This window comes from Prenolepis imparis, unplaced genomic scaffold, assembly GCF_030444845.1.
Source record: "Prenolepis imparis isolate NDT839.2.m4 unplaced genomic scaffold, iyPreImpa1.0 SCAF_8, whole genome shotgun sequence".
Classification (NCBI taxonomy): domain Eukaryota; kingdom Metazoa; phylum Arthropoda; class Insecta; order Hymenoptera; family Formicidae; genus Prenolepis; species Prenolepis imparis.
The window spans coordinates 6,688,254-6,710,856 of record NW_028141166.1 but is presented as its reverse complement, the minus strand read 5'-3'; the positions used below and the strand labels follow the sequence as shown (position 1 = coordinate 6,710,856).

General features: G+C 35.9%; 2 protein-coding genes across 5 annotated transcripts; both read left to right on the top strand.

Annotated features, from left to right (window-relative positions):
• The first annotated feature begins 117 nt into the window (after positions 1 to 117).
• Aduk (unc-51 like kinase 3 homolog Aduk) lies at positions 118 to 11,874 on the top strand. 2 transcript variants are annotated; one of them, XM_083043433.1, is made up of 10 exons: positions 118 to 554; positions 642 to 894; positions 1,591 to 1,742; positions 1,929 to 2,143; positions 2,298 to 2,524; positions 3,109 to 3,370; positions 3,615 to 3,812; positions 4,023 to 4,207; positions 5,368 to 5,500; positions 11,735 to 11,874. In XM_083043433.1, exons 2-9 carry the CDS (start codon positions 808 to 810, stop codon positions 5,473 to 5,475), a joined length of 1,434 nt encoding a protein of 477 aa, XP_082899559.1. In that variant the 5' UTR covers positions 118 to 554; positions 642 to 807; the 3' UTR covers positions 5,476 to 5,500; positions 11,735 to 11,874. The 2 variants fall into 2 exon arrangements, with proteins under 2 accessions (XP_082899559.1, XP_082899558.1); XM_083043432.1 differs by having other exon boundaries at positions 118 to 894.
• Positions 6,290 to 22,535, top strand: LOC145939216 (uncharacterized). Of its 3 annotated transcripts, none has more exons than XM_083043430.1 (7): positions 6,290 to 7,007; positions 14,399 to 15,747; positions 15,898 to 16,079; positions 17,307 to 17,333; positions 18,569 to 18,808; positions 19,018 to 19,275; positions 19,363 to 22,535. In XM_083043430.1, exons 1-7 carry the CDS (start codon positions 6,914 to 6,916, stop codon positions 19,556 to 19,558), a joined length of 2,346 nt encoding a protein of 781 aa, XP_082899556.1. In that variant the 5' UTR covers positions 6,290 to 6,913; the 3' UTR covers positions 19,559 to 22,535. The 3 variants fall into 3 exon arrangements, with proteins under 3 accessions (XP_082899556.1, XP_082899557.1, XP_082899555.1); XM_083043431.1 differs by lacking the exon at positions 6,290 to 7,007 and adding an exon at positions 7,057 to 7,548; XM_083043429.1 differs by lacking the exon at positions 6,290 to 7,007 and adding an exon at positions 12,800 to 12,931.
• Positions 22,536 to 22,603: the final 68 nt, after the last annotated feature.

The window sequence follows — 22,603 nt, the reverse complement described above, 5'->3', positions numbered from 1 at the left end:
CTATCCCCTCCCCTCCCCCGCCTCCCACCCCTAGCTGCGCGCGCGCTCGCGCCGCGAAGTTAGCCGCGCGTCGCGTCACGTGACCCGAACGACCCGCCGTCTCGCTACGCACAGCTGACGCGCACGCGACTGTCTTCGCGCTAGTTCGCCGCTCGTCGCGTCTCGACCGTGCATTGTTTACCAACGAGCATTTTAAATCGGAGCATATAATTACGCTCCGATGCCGCGAACGGACACGCTAGAATGATCCATCGTGCTTTCTCGCGTTCGTAAAGATCGCGATGGTCATTATTTTTTTTTCCGTATATCTGTGTGATCTGTGGTAATAAACGCTAACCTACAAATTGTATATATCAGTTTTTCAAGCACTGTGACGTGAATTCTTTACATATTTTATCGTACACCTTTTGCGAAGAATCGCTTAATTGTATGTTGTATGCATTCGAATAGAAAAAAGATTTATTATAATTTCACACGTGAACTGTATAATATAATAATAGTAGTCGCGTTTCCGGTTTTGTGTGTATGAGAAAAGAGGATGAGAAACTTTTGCTGTGCGTTGACGATTGTATATGCTAGATACAGTTTCGTTCTCAGTTCTTTAGTCTAATGATTTATTTTTCGATTTTTGTTATGAACAGCATGGCAATATTAATCTTATATATTCGTTGAGATATAATAACACAAAGTAACGCGCATGAGCAACACGCGTGTTATTAAAGCAAGAATTGTACTGTCACCTACAGTAGCCTTTACGACGTTTCGCTAGAGAAATGTCGCGATAAATTAGCCTACTTTTCAAGAAAAATGAGTCTACCCACCGTGAGTGATTATTCTATGCTGGAAAAGATTGGCACCGGAAGTTATGCGACTGTATATAAGGCATTTAAAAAGGTACGTGTAGATTTTTTTTACGTTCAAAAAATATATACATATATGTGTCAAAACCGAATACAGTTAAAATCATCTGTTCGTTGCTTTTGCACTTTCTTAAACTTTCTTTTTAAATAAAATAAATAATATATATTCATATATAGAAATAGAGAATGAGAGAGAGGGGGGAGGAAAAAGAAAGAGAGAGAAAGCGAAGAACCTGGATATAGAGAAAGTGCAAGCGGAACGAATGGATTTAATATCGTAGTATATCAGAAATGTATATATACATATATGTTTAAACTTCTTATATTGCTATGTACAAAGATTTCCTCGTTTTCCTGTATACATGTACATATATTTCACAAAAAGATAAACTGAAAACCGATAGCATTTATGTTGCATACTCGAATATACAGTGCCGAACTTGCTTTCTTCGGTACCACCGGCACTAAATTTTTAAAATAACTTTATAGATCCCATACGAGATGTCTCATGATAAAATTTTTCAGTAGAGAGATTACGGAGTATATTAATTTTCAGCGTAAAATATATCACGCACAATGCGGCTGTATTTTTATTTAAAAAAAAAATGTATTTCAAGCGAGTTTTCTCTCCAATTTTTTGGTAGAAATTTAAGATATTGTATTTGCGGTATTTGAATATAAATTGTGAAATCTGTAAAGTCATTATCATTTTTTTGACCATTATTCTCAGGATGGGAGTCGAGAGGTAGTCGCTATCAAGTGCGTGGATAAAGGCACACTCTCTAAATCTGCGATCGACAATCTTGTGACGGAGATCAGGCTGTTAAATGTCCTCAAGCACGAGCATATCGTAGAGATGAAAGATTTTTTCTGGGATGAAGGGTTCGTTATACGAGACTTTACGATATATTATAACATAAATTATATTTGTGAAATGTCGAGAAATTATCAGATTAATCACAGACAATTTTCGATAAGCAGTAAATCACTTTCATCACACTGCGTTTTCTCACTCTTTTTTTTCTCCTGAAAAATAATGCATATACATATGTATATATGTACAAACAGGCATATATATATCGTCATGGAGTACTGTGACGGTGGAGACTTGTCGAGTTTTATAAAGAAAAAGCACAAGCTACCCGAAAACATTTGTCGCAGATTTCTACAACAGCTCGCATTAGCGTTGAGATATTTGCGCGATCATAATGTTTGCCACATGGATCTCAAACCGCAAAATTTACTGTTAACGAGAAAACCTCAATTAATACTCAAAGTTGGAGGTCGGTATATATATAGTCATTTAATTTAATTTTTTTCTTTCATATATATATACATATATTTTCCGGGAAAATTGGAGAGAAATATTTTTGTTTTGTTTTAACAGGACGATACTCAGCGGCGAATCATTACTTGTTTCATTCCTCGCCATTTCAGATTTTGGTTTCGCGCAATATCTCTCAAATTCGGAGCACAAATTCGCGATACGTGGTTCGCCCCTTTACATGGCACCCGAAATGTTGTTGAAACATAAATACGATGCTCGTGTCGATCTGTGGAGTGTCGGAGTGATCATGTATGAGTGTCTTTTCGGGAAAGCTCCCTATTCTAGCAGTAGCTTTCAGGAGCTTGCGGAAAAAATCAAGGACAGCCAACCTATTGAGGTGATTATATTAAGTATATGCATAATAGAGTCCCATAATGCTTTTTGTTTAATTAAAGCTCAGGCTCAGGTAAAGGAAAAAAAACGAACTTTTTTAAGGTAAAGAAAAATACAAATTCCTTTTTTCTTTCTCATCTAAAAAAGGCAAAGATTTTGGCTCGATTTTGCCCCACTATTCGCTCTCTCTTTTTTTTATCCTTTAGATCTCGAATCTTTTGTTCTCATTGTCAGTTTACTCTTATTATATGTCTATAGGAAATTATCTGAAAAGCACTTGACCATTCAGAACAAAGAAATTTTTGTGCGATTGGTCAAAAAGAATTTGAAGAATTTCTACCGCCGAAAATGCATTTTTTACAATCGTATATATATGGTTTAGTTTTAAAAAGTTAAGTGCACGAATGGCTTGAAATCTTTTTCTCTTAATATGACATTATGAAATAAGAAAATAGAATGATACGCAAAGATTGTTAAATCGATCGATTCGGTATAAATAATATGCACATTGATTCGCGTTCAGGGGATTCATGCATGATTTTTAATCGTGAATCGCATATCTGTGAACGTTAGTATTATTCGTTGTAGATACCAAAGGCGGCTCATGTGTCGGCGATGTGTAAGGATTTACTTATGGCTCTGTTAAAGCACAATCCTGACGATCGAATAACGTATAACGAATTTTTCGCGCATGAATTTCTGGATTTAGAGCACGCGCCGACAAAAGAAAATTATGATAAGGCAGTGGCATTGGTGCATAAAGCCGTTGAAATGGATGCTGAAAAGAATGTGAAAGAAGCATTTTATCTTTACTGCGAGGCTCTTAGATATTTCATTCCAATCTTAACAAGTAACGATCGATATTTCTCACGAAAGCTATTTTTTTTAAAATTCGAATTAAACAATTTAAATACGATCCATGTTTCTTGATTTAAATTTCTCGTTTAATTTTTCGTATTAAAGTTTTTACGAAAATATAATATTGTTTTATTATATATATGTATAATATTTTATTATTACTATATTATTATTATTATATATATTATAATATTATTGTATATTATTATATAATTAGATATTATATATTTGATTAGATGAAAGTGACCTAAAGTGCAAGGAAATGTTACGGCATCGTGTGAACGATTACATAAGGAGAGCAGAAACGCTTAAAGTGGCATTTGTAGACGATAACAATGAAAAGTGTGCGCCACCTGAAAATAAAGGAAACACTTTATCCTTGCAAAGGATATCGTCTTTAGAGAGAAACTCGGCATACGCGTACAACGAATTACGTTTGTATCATATCGAATCTTCCAGAATAAAATGCTTATAATGCAATATACATATATCTCAAATGGAATTTTTCATATATAATCGATTATACCGTTTGTGGTTACTAAAAATATTTAAAAATAAAAAGTTCTTTATTAAATTAAAAATAAAAATTTTTCATATAAATTATAAACGATAGTAGTCGTGATATAATTTATTTTTGTTGCTAGGAATTCTCAGTAAAAGCACCGCTGGTATGGCAGCTGCACTTGAAATAGGAGAAGCTGCTGAACAATATCTTGCTGAGGGTAGTTATGCCTTGGCTCTAGAAAAATTTCAATCTTGTCTAGGTGTACTTGTGCCTTTATTGGGTAAGGAACCATTTGGCCGAAGAAGAGATTTGCTGTATAAACAGGTGATTGGATGAATCAGAATATTATAATCTATTAAAGTATCAGATTACTTGAAAAATCTTTGCATACTTTTTTATAATCTTTACTGCAAAAATAAATATACAAAATAAAATACAAAAAAGTATAGACATATATTATAAAGTATAAAAAATTATTAAAATCTTTTATACACATAAAAATAATTTTCTTTTTTTTTTCATCGTTTGACTAGTTGGTCTATGCGTTATTCAATATATTTTGAATTATTTTAGATTAAAAAGATATATATTTAAATATAATATGCAAAGGTTCTTGAGTAATTCGATAGTTGCACGAGCAAATGACTATACTAATTTTTCTTCAATCTTCTGTCCATTATGAGGTCAATGTCCCCAAGTTCATAATTTGATGATAAAATGATAAATTATCAACATTTACGACATCGATGGTAAAATATCGATACAATAATAGATAAGAAACATATCGATGTTTTTTTACTTCTTCTCACTTTAAAGATATTATCTCATATATCCCTTTATCTCACATATCTCTTTAACTTTAATAGCCTGAACGAAAACTAGTAGGAATATAGTAAGAGAGAAACGTAGTAAAAGTATAATAAGAGAGAATCTTGTAAGCTAATATCAAATCGTACCTCACGTATCTCACATATCTCTTTAACTTTAATAGCCTGAACGAAAACTAGTAAGAATATAGTAAGAGAGAAACGTAGTAAAAGTATAGTAAGAGAGAATCTTGTAAGCTAATATCAAATCGTACAAAGCAAGTATGAAAAAAAAAATGTTAAAAATAAACCTTCCGAAATTAATTATACGATGCGATCGATTCACGGATGTGAAAATAAAACAATGTACATAAATGAAAAATAAATATTAATTTAACGTGAAAATATCGCAATTTTATCGTTTACTTGTATCGGGACTTGTTACACGAGGCGACTAGTTGTGAGTTTCTAAAGGAACACTTCCGGAAAGTTAAACTTGAAATTGTGCTCTATCAATTCATCATATTATATTAAATAAATTAAAATGAGACATTTATATGTTTGAACATATAATCCAAAAGATATTTATATCATTTTGTTAGTCTTTGTCGAATTGATATATACATAGATTATTATTTTTTTACGAAATATTTAAATGTTATTGATCTCTATCAACAGATACAAATTTGGATGAAAGAAGCTGAAAGTACCAAAGGACTTCTAGCTACAAAGGATATAGATTCTTCATCAGCACGAACATCCGATGAGCAATGTATACTACAGTAACGTATAATACGATGGGGATGCCATAGTAATTATTTTATTCTAATTCTCTACATTCTTTTTAATTGTAAATTTGTGATATTTTTCGCTCCTATATTCTATATATATATCATGTATTATTATTCTTTAAATTAAATTAATTTATGTAAATAATTTTACATTTGTCATACATAATGCGCAGCGATATAATTAATAATTAATTTTCATGGGCAATTATGAGTAGATATTATTTTAATGAATATTAATCGATTATAATTAATGTCTAATTAATTTTTAACGATATATTAATCGATTGCGCCATTAATGTTTTCCTATGGATCAATTTCGAGAAAATCAATATGTCTCCTCGCAAACACAGAAAGCCCTAAATGAAGATTTTTCGGAAGGCGAGAGGGCGCGCACGTCGCATGGCGCCCTTAGCGATTTCCAGTTGGTCACGTGACCGAATAACGGTCACTGTTGTTCCAACACGTCATGGAAAATTCCCATTTCTGAGCTATAAACCTCTCCTTCCATTTATGTATATATGTACATGCCCCTCCCGCTCCTCACCATTCGCCATGCAAACCCTCCTATAGCCAATCCGCCATGTCCTCGCCTATGTACTAAATCCCCCACTTCCTTGAATATCTCGTTCCCCCACCACGCGGTCATACGATATACCGGATGTGCGGCAACGTCGCAACCGTTAAGTACATAAGGTTTGAAAGGGGAGGAGGAGAAAGGGGGACGGTAGGGGAGAGAGAGAGAGAGAGTGAGAAAGAGTGAGGAGGGAAGGGTGATGAAGGGGGACCAAGCGGCTCGGGGATAGGAGAGGAAGTAACGAGAAAGAAGTGGCAACGTGTACGACATTCAAATCTGATCTGAAAGTGTCTGAAACCCAGTCCTGGTTTCTTAGTAAAACAGTAGAAAACGCCGGGACGACGGAAAATCGCCGACGAAAGAAAAAAAAATATATATATATTTCGCGTGTGTATATGTATATACGTGTATGTGTGTCGCGTACAATATACCGGTTAAACGCGCAATGTGACAGTGTTCAGTTGACTTGGACGTGCTTGTTTAGACTTGTCTCGACGTGTTTCAAGCATTCTCTCTCTCCCTCCCTCTCTTCTCCTCTTCCCCTAATACATCTTATTATTGTTCCTCCAGCTATGTACGAGTGCAACAACGCGACCAGGAGACGAGGATATCTCGCGACGAGTGCATTCTACGTCGAGAGCGCTCTCTGAGAGTGCGCCGTGTGACTTTATCGTGACCGAGAGAGAGAGAGAGAGAGAGAGAGAGTGTGTGTGTGTGTCTTCCTTCCGGTGCCCGCATTGCACGCGGCGGTATACAAATTTTCGCGCGCGTCCGGTTCTCGGGCAACTGATGTAAATGTCAGGGGCGCGCGGCGGCATCGTGGCCGTGTCGCGAAGAAGGTCCACGGCGACGTGGAATTATGTGCCTAGATATCCAGCTTAACGAGAAGAAGAAGATGGGCGACAAGAGGGTCGACGAGGAAGTAGAGATCGTCGAGGCATACATCAAGAAAGGTAAAGAGTTTTGAGGTTAGCGGATAAGGTTAGGTTGCCTTGCCGCGCGCTGGTATCTGGTATGATGGCCGATGGCGATGACAGCGGCAGCGGTGACATATTCGGGACCCTGGGTAGGTGGCATCATCGGCTGGGTCAGGCGGGATCCGCCGTAAAGGCGGTATCGGTAACCCCTTTCATTCTCTTCTTTCTATCTCGTTCTCTCTATCTTTCTTCGCGTTCGCGCGACATCGCCGTCCTTCTTTCCTCTTAGTCTTCTTTCGGCGCGCACGCACGTCGTGATTTCCATCCCTTCCACCGATCGTCCTATTCTCGCGAACGTGTACCTTTCACGAGTCCGCGTATTTATCGTAATATAAGCCGGCATAAACGTGCCGGTAAGTAATTATTTGTCGGCCAGTGATGAGAGTTAAGAGTTAAGTGTCATCTGTGTCGTTCGATAATTCCATTAAACTAGAATGTAATGTGGACACGGCTGATGATGCTGATAAGAGTAAATTGTTAACTTGGATGTGTGAAGAAAAGTCGGGATATTTATTTGGTTAGTAATGTGGTATAATTAATGAATGTTTTTTTAAAAAATATATTTGATTAGTGATGTTATCTCTTGTGTGTGTATATATATTAATTTTAGAAAATTGTCTGTTATAAATATTAGATGTAAACAAACGACCATTGTCGATAAATGTTGGACAGTGTTTACGACTTTTTTTCTTTATTGCTCTATTTGTTCATCACGTTTGCATAATTTATGTGACAGGCAGCTTTTAAATATAACATTATTATACTATATATTACAGAAACTAGAGTTAAGCCCCTTGCACAATGCTAAGCGATAGCGATAGGAATAGCGATAACGATAGAAAAATATGTATTCTCTGTTCTTATTGGTGGAATAAAAAATATTTACCAATAGGAACAGAGGTTAGATACTATTCTATCGCTATCGCTATTCCTATCGCTATCGCCTAGCATTGTGCAAGGGCCTTTATACTAGTGAATATAATTACTTATTAACTTATTAGGCTATTTATGATATAATGAATGTTTTGAAACATTTTTTATTAGTGATTTAATCTCTCTTGGAATGTATATTAATTTTAGAAAAGCCTATATAAATATTAGACGTAAATAATTATTGCAAAATAATTGATGTGACAGGTATCTTATAAATGTTAGAGACTATTACATGATATATATTACAGACACAAGAGGACTCATTGTCAGTGAAAAAATACATCGGTTTGTCATTTAATTAATTAAAATTCATGTTTCCATGCATAGTATTACAGTTTCAAGAGTATGTCTGTGTGGATTAGCAAGTTTAAATATTTGCATCACTTAATTTCATTTGAATATCCATTCGTTTTGTAGATTCAAGAATTTCCTACATTTAGTTATTAAAAATATTGCCAGGACATAGGAAAAAATTCCGAATGTTTCTCGAGTAATCAGACTAACAAATGTGCAATCTCTGAAATATCCTAGTTGCAATTAAAATAGTGTGACATTTATATTAATATGATGTTGGACACATACATACGTACACACACACACACACACACACGCGCGCGGAATAAATTTGCAAAGTATAAAAGATACGGCATACGGTCTTGAAATATCCTTTGGATATTCGGCGCATAAATTGAGGGACGTCATCGCGCTCTTAAATTTCCTCGAAACTGCCTCGCGTTACATTTCTCGCGCTATTATTACAAAAGTATGAATTTTCTATGCATCGTATATTTGCCATTAAATCGCTTCACCGCGTCGACGTGCTTCCACGTATATGTAATAATAATGCAAACGCGCCGCGCGCGCACCGCCTGTGTGTTTTCCGTGAGCGCATCGTGTAACTTGGAGCCAGGAGGCTTACTTGCCACAAGTGCGCACCGACCGGCTTGCTTGGCCTGCGCGCGCTACGTTTATGTGCGCCCTATGTACAACGAGCGAGAGTCGAGAGAGAGACATGTGCGGCCCCGCGATATACATAATGTATCCGCCCCTATGTACTATATAAGGAACGAAGAGTGATGTAACAAAGGCAGGCTGAGGCCGAAGATGACCGAGCTTTGCCGAGCGCGCTTATGTCCTCGCGCAAGTCGCGCGCGTGCTTACAATAGGAGACATAATACCGCGCGCGAACCTCGTCAGCTGCTACGAGTGAGCGGCGCCATATGCAATTTCGCGCGAGTCGCGCAAAAAAAAAAAAAAAAAATATTACGCTTGCGTAAAGGACGGTTTTCATCACTTCTCGTCTTCGACTTCGATGACCCTTCTTTGTTGCTCTTTTTACGCTCTATTTTATTTTTCGTCATCCGGAGGAAGAGAGCGGAGGGATAAGCGGGGAAGGGAGGGGCGAGCAGAAGAAATGACCTTCATCGTGTTGATTTTATTCGCGAGGAGAGGAAATGCGTCTTACTAACGTTCTATCCTTGTACTAGAGTTCCTATACGCATTGCGTAACGTTGCGTTCGTCATGGTCATACTTTCGTAAAGTAGCAGGAAATGTAGGAGAAGGCTATTATCATGTTAAGATAGAGGAGCATCGCGTGCGCGAGAGAGAGAAAGAGAGGAAAACGAGGCAAATAATATATAAAGCAAAGAGATAGAGAGAAAGTCGAGTTATAGCAGAGAATGTGCGGATAGATTGGGGTAGAATATATATATATATCCGGCCGCCATATTGTTCTTTTTAGTAATTTCCCCTTTACCTTCCCCTCGCTCTCTTCACGCCACCTACACTTTGTCCTTCTTTCTCCCTCCATTCTATCCACATCCCCCACCTATCTTCACCCCACTCTTGGACCAAATATGCCTTCGCTCGGCATAGCAACAGCAGCGTTAGAGGGCTACTATAAATAGATCACTATGACTTTCCAGTGTTGCCACACAACTGGCCCAACTGTGAGGCGCAGTAAAACTAGATGCCATCAAGGCCGCAACGTCGCGATACGATATAATCTAATCATATGACCTAAGAGCTATACATTTTCGATATACTATTGTTTTTATATAAGGGATGTTCTATAAATAGGGATGTTGTATATACATAGTATATAATAGATGAATATATCTATATATTGCGCAACATTTTGGAAATATGTACTTGGGAGGAAAGTCTATGTTTGGTTCGAGATAAAATGTGCGTAAGAAAATCCCTAATATATACATATATATACAGCTCTTACGGGCTATTGAAGAAACGTATTCGTGATAGTCATTTTTTTTATTGCAAGTTTCTCAAGTATCGATCAAGCGACGTTGCTTTTCCGCGCGCGCGTTTCTATGTATTCGCATATATGGTTGAAAAGTGAGACAAGAGAGGGAATGGGCGTGCCCGCACGCGGAGAACCGGCAACACCGCGCTCGTAAATCATGATTAAAATAATAAGTATAATACATATGTAGTACATAGGCGGCCGACGGCTTTTATATACGTAAAAGCTGCGCAATGGCGCGAGCGAGAGCTAACGTCTGGCTGGGTTCTGCGCAACTTTGATACTCCTACTCCTATTCCCGGTTCCCCCACCAGGGTTCGGGGCGAACCTCACGGGGGTTGAGTTCCAGGAAGATGGGGGGCGGCAAATCAAGCGCGCGGGTGTTAGAGGGAGAGGGAGAGAGAGAGAGAGAGAGAGAGGGAGGGAGGGTTAGGTATCTGAAACGGCTATATACTCCCGCGTGCGTTTACCAATCTTGGCACTTTGCCTGAAAGAGCATATCGACCGTGCGACGTTGTCACATCGTCCGCGCGATCTTACGCGCCAGTCCTGGCTACTCTTTGAGCGGTATGTACCTAGCGCCTGCGACTGCTCCATGTCACACGATGAGTGCGATCCGAGATGGGCGGCCATTTGTTTAAACTATCCACGCATCTCGCTATCGCACCTTAGGAAAAAAAAATCAGAGACATCGGGCGACCAAAACTCTCTAAAGTTTGCACATGAAATAAACCAAACCTCGTCTTAAGGTAAACATATATCGAGGGTATACGATGACGCGTTTACTCCAAAAATGTCAGGGTTACATTAATTATTTCCAGTGTAATAGTAACAGGCTGATGATTCCCTTGAAAGTTAGTTTCATAACAATATATTTTTTCAACGATCTAATAACTATTTCTAGATATTGATTTGATATACGTAATATAAAATTAGATCCTTTTATTTGTTTAATTTCTTCGTTAGTTTGTGCAAAATAGAATGTAGCTAAATTTTACTTTCCTAATATAAAAATTGTTTACAGAGATTGTCTTATTAGCTCAACTAGTTATATCGAATGTTCAGTTCTATTTATAATACAAGATTTCTTCATTTAGGGTGAAAGATTTACTTGAAAAGATATATTGATAATATGTATTATAGGGGAGCATTAATATTCATATCATTCTTGTAATCACAGAGTTTAATTATCTGGAAAATTAATTGGACTTGTGTGAGATTGATGATTCTGCCCTTATCCTGTCGGAGAATATTCTTTAATGTGAAAATATATTTTTTTATACGCGAAACTATTCCTTGATCGCTGATCGCACCCATATCGAGAATGACGAATTATCCTAATGACACGAAATAGAAAGAAACTCAATGAAAAAGTCTCGTTCGTGAATACCCTGCGAATGTATGGACAGGATGTCGCAGAATCAGCAGATCACTTTGTTGAAAATACGCTACTTATTGACCGCCAAGTACTTGTAACACCAATGTACATTTAAAACACATTTTCAGACACCAGTCGTCCCGGACAATGACATGTTCGCGTCGAACTGTCATCGCGACGAACTGTCACTATATGTCGTGATAGTCCCGATCTCCGCGCGGGCTCGCGGATATCCCAAGAATGCCGAGGCCGGTTCGAATGCAATCCGTCGAGGACGACACTGGCGAGCACATATACCTAACCCGGTACAGTCCGCGCAGAGAGTCGGAGGTATATACGCGGACTAGACTATACGGAAATGCGCCTAGTGTCCCCGTGGAGCCGCGGGCGGACAGCTCGACGTTACGACGCGGCCTATGATCGGACGGCCTGAAATCGGGGTTTGCGCCGAGAGAAAAGGACTAGGGAACAAAGTATGGTGTTGTCCTTGTTTGAGCGTGCCGTGATCCTCGAGGAAGCTCCAACTCCAACAGCTCGCGGAGCTACGCCCGAAGCATGTACGTAGTCGGCGGAGGAACAATACCGTCTACGTACCCCGTTCTTCCCCTGTTTCGCCTATACCCTATATATCGAGCGCGCTGGTAGTGGTGAGATGATGGTGATGGTGGTGGCAGCGGTGGCGACGACGAAGACGACGAAGACGACGGTGGCGGTGATGGTGTAGTGGTGATGATGAGAATCTTTCGCGCCACCTGGTATAATCGTGAATCGGCGCACAAAGTGAAACGTCGTCCTCATCGTCCTCACCGTCAAGGGAAAGCGTGAAAACTGCGAGAATCGGGAGCATCATCGTTTAGAGAAACGACTTTCTCGCGTGTGTGGATCCGTACACTTGAACGTCCACCGTGTTGATACGTTATCCTCGGTCTCTCGTCCTTTTCTCCTCTTTCTCCTCCTCGTCCGTCTCCTCCTCGTCCTTTTCCTCCTCTTCCTCCTCCTCCTCCTCTTCTTCGTCATTTTGCTCTCCGTCATGTAACATGGATCGCGCGCGATATCGTCGGCGATACCTGTAGGAGGTGGACTACTACTTCATGTTATAACCTCAACGAAGGGGAAACACTGGTGGTCTCTGTTGGGTCTGTCGGCTTCAGCTGCGGCTCGCGATGTGATTTCGCGACTGAATCAAGGGAAACCCTCTCTTACTGTCTCGAGGATGAGGAACGGCTTCACGGATATACCGGTCGCGAGTGCCGATAGCAGCACCGACGCCATATGGCTCGAGAAAAGCAGTCCATCGCGGATGGCACCTGAGCGAATGTCACTCAGTATGTCTCTCCTTCGTGCATGTCGTACTTGCTCGCTTGAACCGCAATTGAAGCTTGTTTAAGTTTGCTTCGGGAATTTAAGCCGGTGTCACGTCTTCCCCACGTTTTCTTTCATCGATCCGTAAACATAGGACATCTCACGTTTGACATCGATGATGGAAGTAGAATGAAACTCTGGTCTAACTCTGATGCGTCTTTTCGTATTATAGATATGTAGAGAAAACAGAAAATTATGTACACCGATTTCTCGACCGAACGAATGATTGAAGTGTCTAAATTTAAATGAACATGCGATTTCCGATAAAATTGTAAAATTTATAAGTTGTAAGATTCTCATTATTATTGAAGATTGTTTACGCTAAGGTTTATGTTTTGATAATCGCGACGCGATGCGCCATCATGAGACGCGTCGTGTCATCTCTCTCTCTCTCTTTCTCGAGTGTGCGAAATCGATCGGGAATCTTTAATTAAGGATCGTCACGTGCGCGGCGATTGGGTTTTATATATAATACTTATCTATCTTGACATTACACGAGACACTTGGCGTGTTTACTCCTTTATTTACGCTGTACGAAAATTTTCAATTGTCTTGTCGTGGTTTGAATAGAAGGAAGCTTATAAAAAGGATTAATTTGATCGTCTTTTAAACTAAAGAAATTTTTTTATCTGTATTTTAAATGTACAATGATTGTGTTGTATAGCAAAAATTTTATTGGATTTATATTTGATGAAATAGATTGTGTAAATGGTAATCGTTTTGAATGTTTTTTTTTTCTTTTTTTAAACTTTATTTCAGAATCATTGAAATCTGATTTGATTAAAAAAATATCTTAGCTCACATACACGTGAAAACATTGATGTAGAATTGCTTCATTAATTTGGCAAGATCCAGTGATTACTGTCGCGTGTTAAAGTCAGTTTTAGTTGCGGTAGTAATTGGACACAGAATAAATAATTACTTTTGTGTTGATGTATAAAAAATTCGCTTACATATTGAATCTACTTAGGATTTATCGAACATGTTCCTAAGGATATTCCTACGTATATACACACATATACACACATGATATATGAGATACATATACTTTCGTGAAATAAAATAATAAATAAGTTTGTAAAGCGATCGAAAATAAGATTTATATTCGGGTATAAAGATATCTTTCGCGTAATTAATCATAGAGACAACAAACAATATCGAAGATAATATAAAAAACATCTATTATATCAGCAAAATGTTTTAGTAATGCTTACTTTTGTAATATAATCAGTTTCTTGACTTTCATGATATGATAAAAATCGTAAGCTTCCTATACATTGTATAAATATTTTATTCTACACACATCATTATCATATAGATAGATCATACCTTCTTGATGCAGCATGTCATAATTAGTTGTAAGAATTAAGCATCATTGAATACAATGTCTGCAAAGACAAGACTCTAATGTGTCCTTGTTTCGTTTCCAGGTTTCGATAAAGTAGTTGTCAAACAAGAACGTCCAGATGAAGCGGAGATCCGTGAATTGGCTGCCAAAATGGTGGAAGCGAACAAGACGAAAATGTTAAACATGCCGGCGGTGCAACCACAAAGGCCGCAATGCCTGATACCGCAGCAGCCTACTCTTCCCAGTATTCTTGGACATCTGAACAAACGGCCGGCCGATGGATCGCCCGCTCCGAAACCGTCGCCGGTTAGCATGGAGATTAAAGCACCAGCACCCGACGACGACAGTCAGAGAGGACGATTCGGCTGGACAAGCTTCGACGAATGTCACATACCTTATATATTTCGGTCCGGCGAAAAGTATTGCGCCGTACGCATCCTAGAGTCTAAGCTTCTCAACAAGTACCTGAGTTATCTCCACGCGGACATCTACAGCTGCACGTGTATAAGGAGTTATTATATCACGGAGGCTGAAAGCAAATTATTCAACGATATTAACACTAAGCACTGTGAGAATCAATTCGGGAGGGACATGTTCACGTGCAAGGATTTAGTGGTCCGTCTCTCGGACGCCAAGGAGTTTTATACGTTTCTCGATGTGTGTTACACGAAATTGACAGCGGGTAGCAATCCGAACGTAACGGGCGGACGCAAGGCGGAGAAATGCGGTTTCATACGAATAAATAAAGAGTCTGTGGTACCTTACACGGTAAAGGATAGTCTACAGTACGTGCCGTTATTTTATTTCGAGGGCGAGACGGAGAACCTCAAGCTGAAGGCGGAAAAGCTCGAGGGCTGGGATCTGTCGTACTTGAAATTCTGCTGCAAGGTACAGGGTATACGTAACGAACTGTTCGCTAGTGAAACGTGTTCGGTGATCAGTTTGAGTGATATTAAGAGTTACTTTCCACCGGGTACCGGCTTCGAAGACTATTGGCCAACCAAGGTAATGGACTCGCAGTTATTGGTGAACAGCAATGGCAACGGTAGCGGCGGTGGATGGACGAAACAGCCACCTACACCGCCGGTGACCAAGCCTGCGTCTGTGCAAAGTGCAAATAAGATAGTACCACCTATAAATGCGCGTGCCACACCGATGCCTAACATAATGCCACGGGGTACTGTCGTGAGTACGGCGCCGCAGATGGCACGACTAGGACAGTCCAGGCCTGTAGTGACGACACATCCCGCCCATTCTTCTCCATCGGGACTTCCCGCTAATAGATCGAACATAGTATCGCAACCTATGTTGAATAACGTGCAGGGGGTAGTTAACGGCTGGTCGGGCCTCGTCGGCGGTCAACCTACCTTTCAACCGGCGCTCAGTTCCCAAGCTAGCTCCCTCATACGTGCGACTCTAAATATGCACAATGTAAGCTAATCTCCTAAGCGTTTCAATTGTATAATAGCGAATTGTCTAATTTTATTTAATCTCTGTGTCGTCTTCTTTACGCCACATCTCTATTCATCTCTTTTGTGTTAAATTTCACATTGCATCAAATGTAAAGTTTTTAATTTTCAGCAAATGTCCGCTGCCTCCAAAAACTATCCTCAACAATCGAGAAGTAGAACAGGCAGCAGCGGGACAACGGCTCAATATCCTGGAGTATATCCGACTACAACCATGCAAGCCCAAGTTGCTCAGGCTCAACCACCACCACCTCTCGTACGAGCAACTGTTCACTCCAATCAACCAAATCTTGGGTAAGCATTAATAGAGTATTCTAAAAATGATGATCTTATTAAATATACATACATATACACACATACATATACGTATTATATGTATATGTATATATCTAACAAGCTCACAAAGCTTTAAGTAATTTCAAAATTTGTCTTTATTTTTTCCCAGTTCTCTACTTATCGAACTTTAGCACCTTCCTTTAATTAAATTGTTTAGTACAGAAAATAATATCTCATTTTTAGTTGTTGACAAGTAGAAAAATATAATAGAAAATTTTTTAATATACAATGCATAATCTTAATCGTAATTTTTGATAAAAAATGAAAGTATTATTCAAATAAAAAATACTTATGAACATTATTTAGTCCTTTTCCGTACTTTTTCAAATCTAATATTTGAAATTTAAATGGCTCTGTATTTTTCTCTCTTGATTATGTAAATAGAAAACATTAGAAAATGCAGACAGTAAAGAAATTTAATTTAAAAATTTGCATCTAAAAGTTTTGTAATTTTATCTGGAATTTTGAATTAAAAATACCTGGAAGATCAGAGTATTCTCGGACAATTTTTTTTACAAGATTTGAATAGATACTTTGAAACAACTATAAATGAAATACATTCGCTATATTGAAAATTTCATTTATTAAAAATTATGTGTCAAATTGATATAGATTTCTTTGGCTATTTTTTTGGCAACTATATAGCATTCTCACCTACAGAGTATATGCTTGCTTACGATATATGGAATCAATTAGCACAGTAGTGTGATTGTATAATATCCTATAAAAATATTGCACCTATTTCACACTGTTACACGTGTGTTGTTATATTGTTTAAATTTCACTTAAATCTCTCTCGTTTTTTAAGTACAAAATAATTAAAAAAAAAAGAAAGATATTTTTAATAAATCTTGCAAAAATATTAATTTATTGCTAAATTGCAAAAATAAACATATTGCTAAAAATAAGTTTTTGTTTTAGAGAAAAAGAGACTAAAAGAGAGTATCCCTTTTCTGACCAAATAAAATTAATATATTAAGATATAAATTTATAAAGAAGATAATTTCCCTTTTCTGTATGCAGCACATTTAAGCATGAATATCGATATTTTATTACTGCCATATATATGTTTATTTTAGCTTGAAAAATTATTTTATATATAAAGTATAATTATTTATTATATGTAGAGTATCTGCACTATAGCTTTCTGCATTTGTACATACAATGTATTTTTTTTTTATATAGTTATCCCACCTATGGGAAGGATGACTGGTGAGTTCTTGTAAAATATACTATAGTCGTATAGATTATCATAAGGCAAAAGATAGCATGCACAAGTTTATATCAAAAGTTGATTCATATCAGAGATAAAATTAAAATTAATACTTATAATCAATCTATATGACTGTCTTTAAAGCTTCTTTGCGTGATAAATATATTGAGTCAATTGTAAAATTTCTGCTTTTTATATATTAATATATTAATATATTTATTAATAGCGTCAGGTAATTATAAGAGAAAATTTGTGCAATTTTCATGATAAAGGAGCAGAAAGCTGCGCAATCTTTCTCGGTTACTTGATGCGTACACTTACATTATATATGATACACAGATTTAATATTACAACGCTTATTTACAACGTTGTTTTATTATAGTCTTGTATTATAGTGCCATCAATATGAATAGTCTTATTGTTAGCATCCAAATATGCAGGTAACCAGACTTGTCGCTTATTTAAAATAATTTAGTGATTAAGTTACTAATATTGAGTTTTCAATTTCAAAGATTGAAGAAATTTCCATACAATTATATTGTCAATTATGTTATATTGTCTATACAAGTAAGGAAAACAGCAGTATTATATTTTAATCGATAATTTTATGAGAGATAATATCACTATATGTTATTAGATTTTAATTTATAATTATATACATTTCAATATTATACATTATTTTATAATATCCAAAATTGTCTGGTTATTTATCTGAAATAATCGAGTATTGACAGCACTATCATAAATTTGTTTATAAAATTAATAAATATATTTATATACTGTACATAAATTGCTTTTGTATAAATCGATTCTAATAATATTTTGAAACTTTTCATAATTTGAGAGTGCAAAAAAATATATTTATAAATTTAGTTATTCTTGTTTAAATGTGTTGTAATTTATATATATAAGCACATAAATGTCATGTGTGTAATTATGTAATTTAATCACGCATAATCATCACTTGTCTATACAAATTTTATATTATTTCTAAATCATGCGTATATACAAGTTTTATATTGTTCCTGATACTGTAATGTATTGAGCACTATTGATTTAAATGAATATAAAAGATAAAGCAACAACATAAAAAATATACATTTACTTTCATTATTATTAATTGCTAAAGAGGCTAAAGACTTTAACAATAGAATAACTAAATAGCGATAAAATTAAAATAATAAAATTAGTCTACAAAGTAGTCAAAAATAATGTAATACATTTCCTATTTCAGGGTGACCACTACATATACAACACCTACATTAGGTGTACCTAATGCAGTCACAGCAAGTACATATCCACAGATGCTTGGCTTGAGCGAACAAGTCCAAGCTTTGATGCCAGTACCTACATCAGCACCGACTTTATTACATTCGCAAAGACATACACCATCTGTACATAACACATCTCATATGAAGTATCCACCTCCCCTAATACCAGTCAATGGTAGCAGCGGTAGCAGTAGCAGTTCCAGGTATGTATTAGAATTTATCATATATATGTATATATATTAGAATTTATCAGTATATATTATATATTAGAGTTTATCAGTACATACTAGAGTTTGTCGTTATTTTAGAGGAATTGAATAAGCAGACTTGTGGTTAACAGGACATTTTTGTTGCGATATTTTGTTGCGCTCAATTGGATTAACACATTATCATATCGTAAGTAATTTTTTAGGGATACCCGAGGGAGAAAACCATTAATACCAATATCAGAAACACATATGTCAACTTGCCATGTACAACCTTACCAAGTACAGAAAGCATTGGTTGAAGAAAAGATGGTACCCTGCATCAACTTCAAACCTTACATCTACAGTGAATTGTTAATAACACTTCCCGATTTTATTTCCAACTTTTTTCCTGCCTGCGACATTGAAAGTTGTAGACAAGTCCTGACAGATGTTCTACATATAGACTTATATCAAGGGAATAGGTAAGATAAATCCTATTGGAAATACGGTATATATTCCATGAAAAATGTTCTCACACAAACATATAAAATGAACTATTTACTTTACAGACTGCAAATGAAGATGTTGATGGAAGCAGGCAAATGTTCTTCGCTAACTGAAGATCTACCTTTAATCCAAGTTAGGAGTGTCATGAAATACATGCCGCAATTCAAATATATGTTTAATAGAGGAGATATGGTTATGCCTTCCCCGGCTCATTCGTCTGAAGAGCACCCTGCCAAAAAGCGCCAACGTACCAGCTAGGATTGGCTACAGCCTTACTGGCCTACTTACGATTACTACCATTCGGCGTTCTAAATAAGCCGATAATAATACGTCGATTTGCGTGCGTAACATCGTTGTGGGACGCCCGCGAGATATTTAAATAAAGGATCATATCTCGTGTGTGATGCGCAACAAAGTACACACGAACGACGATACAAGTTTATGTACAGTGACACCACAGAGCTATTTCTTTCTCCAAAGTGTATTTACTGAAAAGAATATGACTGTAAATAAAACTGAAACATGTAAATTTAGAAGATTATGATTGACGATTAAGATCTGCTTTTATGTTTATTTCATTTTATTCAATGCCTGCTACAATGTGAGAAATACTACATTGTTGCAGGATAAAATAGAGTTAAGAGAGAAAGAGCATTCTTATTTTCAAATTAAATATATCCTATTATTCCACACACACACAAACACATATTGTATATATATACATATATATATATTTTACATATATATTTGTATATATATATACACGCATATAAATGTGTGTGTGCAATATATAATACACATATTATTTTATTTCTACCTCTTTACAACATTGAAAAAAAAAATAGTAATCTTTTAGACTCTTCATTTTTCATAGTGTTCTTTGTTACATGTCAATACTTTATGTTTACTTATATAAAAGTTCTGTGTTTAAAAAGAAATTCGGAGAAAGAAAATGCTGTTAAGATGGACATGACTATGGAGTTATTCAAAATGAATAACCTATTTTGCATATTAAATGTATATCAATAAAAAGCGAAAAATGGAAGTAATGCTTCTTCAAGTTCCTAGCTATTACTAGTACGTATTCCGATAACTAGCTGCAAGCTAATTTAAAAATGTTAATCCATTCATTCATTGTGAGTTTTTATACCATTTTCATAAAAAAAATTTTGTTTAATAAAAGCGTTACGATATATAATATCGAACAATTCTTTTCGTTTCAATTGTTTAACAAATACACTGTATACAGGAGGGAGTGTGACGTATCAAATGAAATGATATAAAGTGAAACAACAAATGCCTACTTATAATGTGAAAAGATTGCAGTAAGCAATATCTCGTGGACTACATTGCACTTATGAAAGATGACTAATGTATAAAAAACTGACATTTTCTCAAAATTAAAGTTCAAAAGTAAAATTGACAAATGTTTTGTTATTTTAATATTTACAAATATAGTGTCTCTCTCTCTCTCTCTCTCTCTCTCTCTCTCTCTCTCTCTCTCTCTCTCTCTCTCATATTGCTGCTGCATCTTCTTGACATTCATATTGTAAACTTTTGCTTTAAGATAATTTAATACGGCGAGTTGTTTGAAATTTGTTACCCAGTTATACTTACATTTTTGTACCTATACTCAACATTTGTTGAAGATAAATATCCCATGATGGGGGTTAGCGTGAAATTTGTCACATGTGATTAAAATATAGAAATATAAAAAATATATAAAAATAATTTTGCGAGAGATAGAGAAACAATATTTATTCACGTCAAATGTGTCACATGCATCGAAAATGTAATGATGAATCTTATCTGATCAAGATTTTAGACAATATAACATGATAAAGACCGATGCAAATTGTGCTCAAAGCTAATGCCAGATTCAGTTGTGACTGCTTCACGCTTACCACCCATTTCATATATATGTTAAATTTATGTATGCATTTGAAAATGTCCAGATAACATACATTGAAGGCTATTAAAAACGTATGTAGAGCATAACTATGAAGGGAAATGCAATTGACATTCACAAGCGATGAAAGAATCTATTTAATAACACATTTTGGAAAACACATTGAAATAGTCTTCCATCTTGATCGATATAATACGTTATGAATCTAATTTTGTTTTAGTTTAATAAATTATTATTTCAGAACATTTTCAATGCACACATTATTAAATGAGTCTTCGATAATTGTCGTTTATTTTCACTTATAATGATAGAATGCAGGATTCAATAGTGCCCTATGTTTCGGGACAACGTGTATAAGATGCTATTTTATCTCTTCTCGATGTGGGACAGAGGTTTAAATAGTTATTATTGACTGGCTATATATACTTTCGTCACTCACTAACTTTAGCATTAAGAAAGCTCTAAAAAAATGTACATGGCAAAGACAAGTGTATATAAAGAGATAATTATAACGACTGATTCACGTCGAACGTGAATCTTCCACACAAAGCAGAAATTGTTGGTATAATCCTCGTAATATAAATATATTTCATTTATAAATAATATTTTTTGTTGGATTACAATTTTTGCAAGATATTATTGCTATTGAGATTCTCGATCTCTTAGTATCGTCTATTGTTATAAGATTCGAAAGATTGTAGAAGAAAAATTCAAAGATGACAAATACGCAATTCACATTTATTATTTAAATAAAAAAACATTTGAGCGATAAAATATCTCATTTAATTTTGTTATACATAATTTTAAAATTTAGTTTTGGTAATATTCGATATTATGTACGTACAACACAAGGTTTATAATTCAAAAGATACTGCATATATCGATTTTTATATCTTTTACCTCATTTTTTACAGATATGAATAAATTTGATGTGATTATCAAACAATACTATGTTTTGCAGAAGGAGATTATAGGACTGCATGTACATATTTATAGCAAAGAATAGTACATGTTGATTTTACGTCGTAATTCTTTAGTGCAGCAAGAAATATTTATAGAGTTTCTTGAATTATTTTTAACAGGAACACACGTACGAATTTTATTTTATTTTACATAACTATGTTGTACGCGTTGCATTCTTAAAAGATAAAAAGAAAAAACACAAGAGATGAATCCATGTCCCCGAACGCGTTTAGAATAATAATATAATTATTTTTAATATATTAGATTAGCATCTTTCTTTGTTAACATCTGTTAAAATAATATGTATTATACTTTATTACGCTATCGTTTGTACATATAGAATATAAGAGAAATAGAGCTATACTAGATATTTCAAATAAATTCATGATACAATCAAATGGAAACGAGTTTTCTTACGCACGTTCCTCGCA

What these genes read in the sequence shown, in the direction of transcription:
- LOC145939216 (XM_083043429.1), top strand. Translation starts at nt 12,820, where the DNA reads ATGAGGAACGGCTTCACGGATATACCGGTCGCGAGTGCCGATAGCAGC. An exon ending in TCCAATCAACCAAATCTTGG is followed by an intron (nt 16,080 to 17,306) that starts GTAAGCATTAAT and finishes TTTTTTATATAG; the next exon opens with TTATCCCACCTATGGGAAGG. An exon ending in GACTTATATCAAGGGAATAG is followed by an intron (nt 19,276 to 19,362) that starts GTAAGATAAATC and finishes TTTACTTTACAG; the next exon opens with ACTGCAAATGAAGATGTTGA.
- Aduk (XM_083043433.1), top strand. Translation starts at nt 808, where the DNA reads ATGAGTCTACCCACCGTGAGTGATTATTCTATGCTGGAAAAGATTGGC. An exon ending in TTTCATTCCAATCTTAACAA is followed by an intron (nt 3,371 to 3,614) that starts GTAACGATCGAT and finishes ATATTTGATTAG; the next exon opens with ATGAAAGTGACCTAAAGTGC. An exon ending in GAGATTTGCTGTATAAACAG is followed by an intron (nt 4,208 to 5,367) that starts GTGATTGGATGA and finishes CTCTATCAACAG; the next exon opens with ATACAAATTTGGATGAAAGA.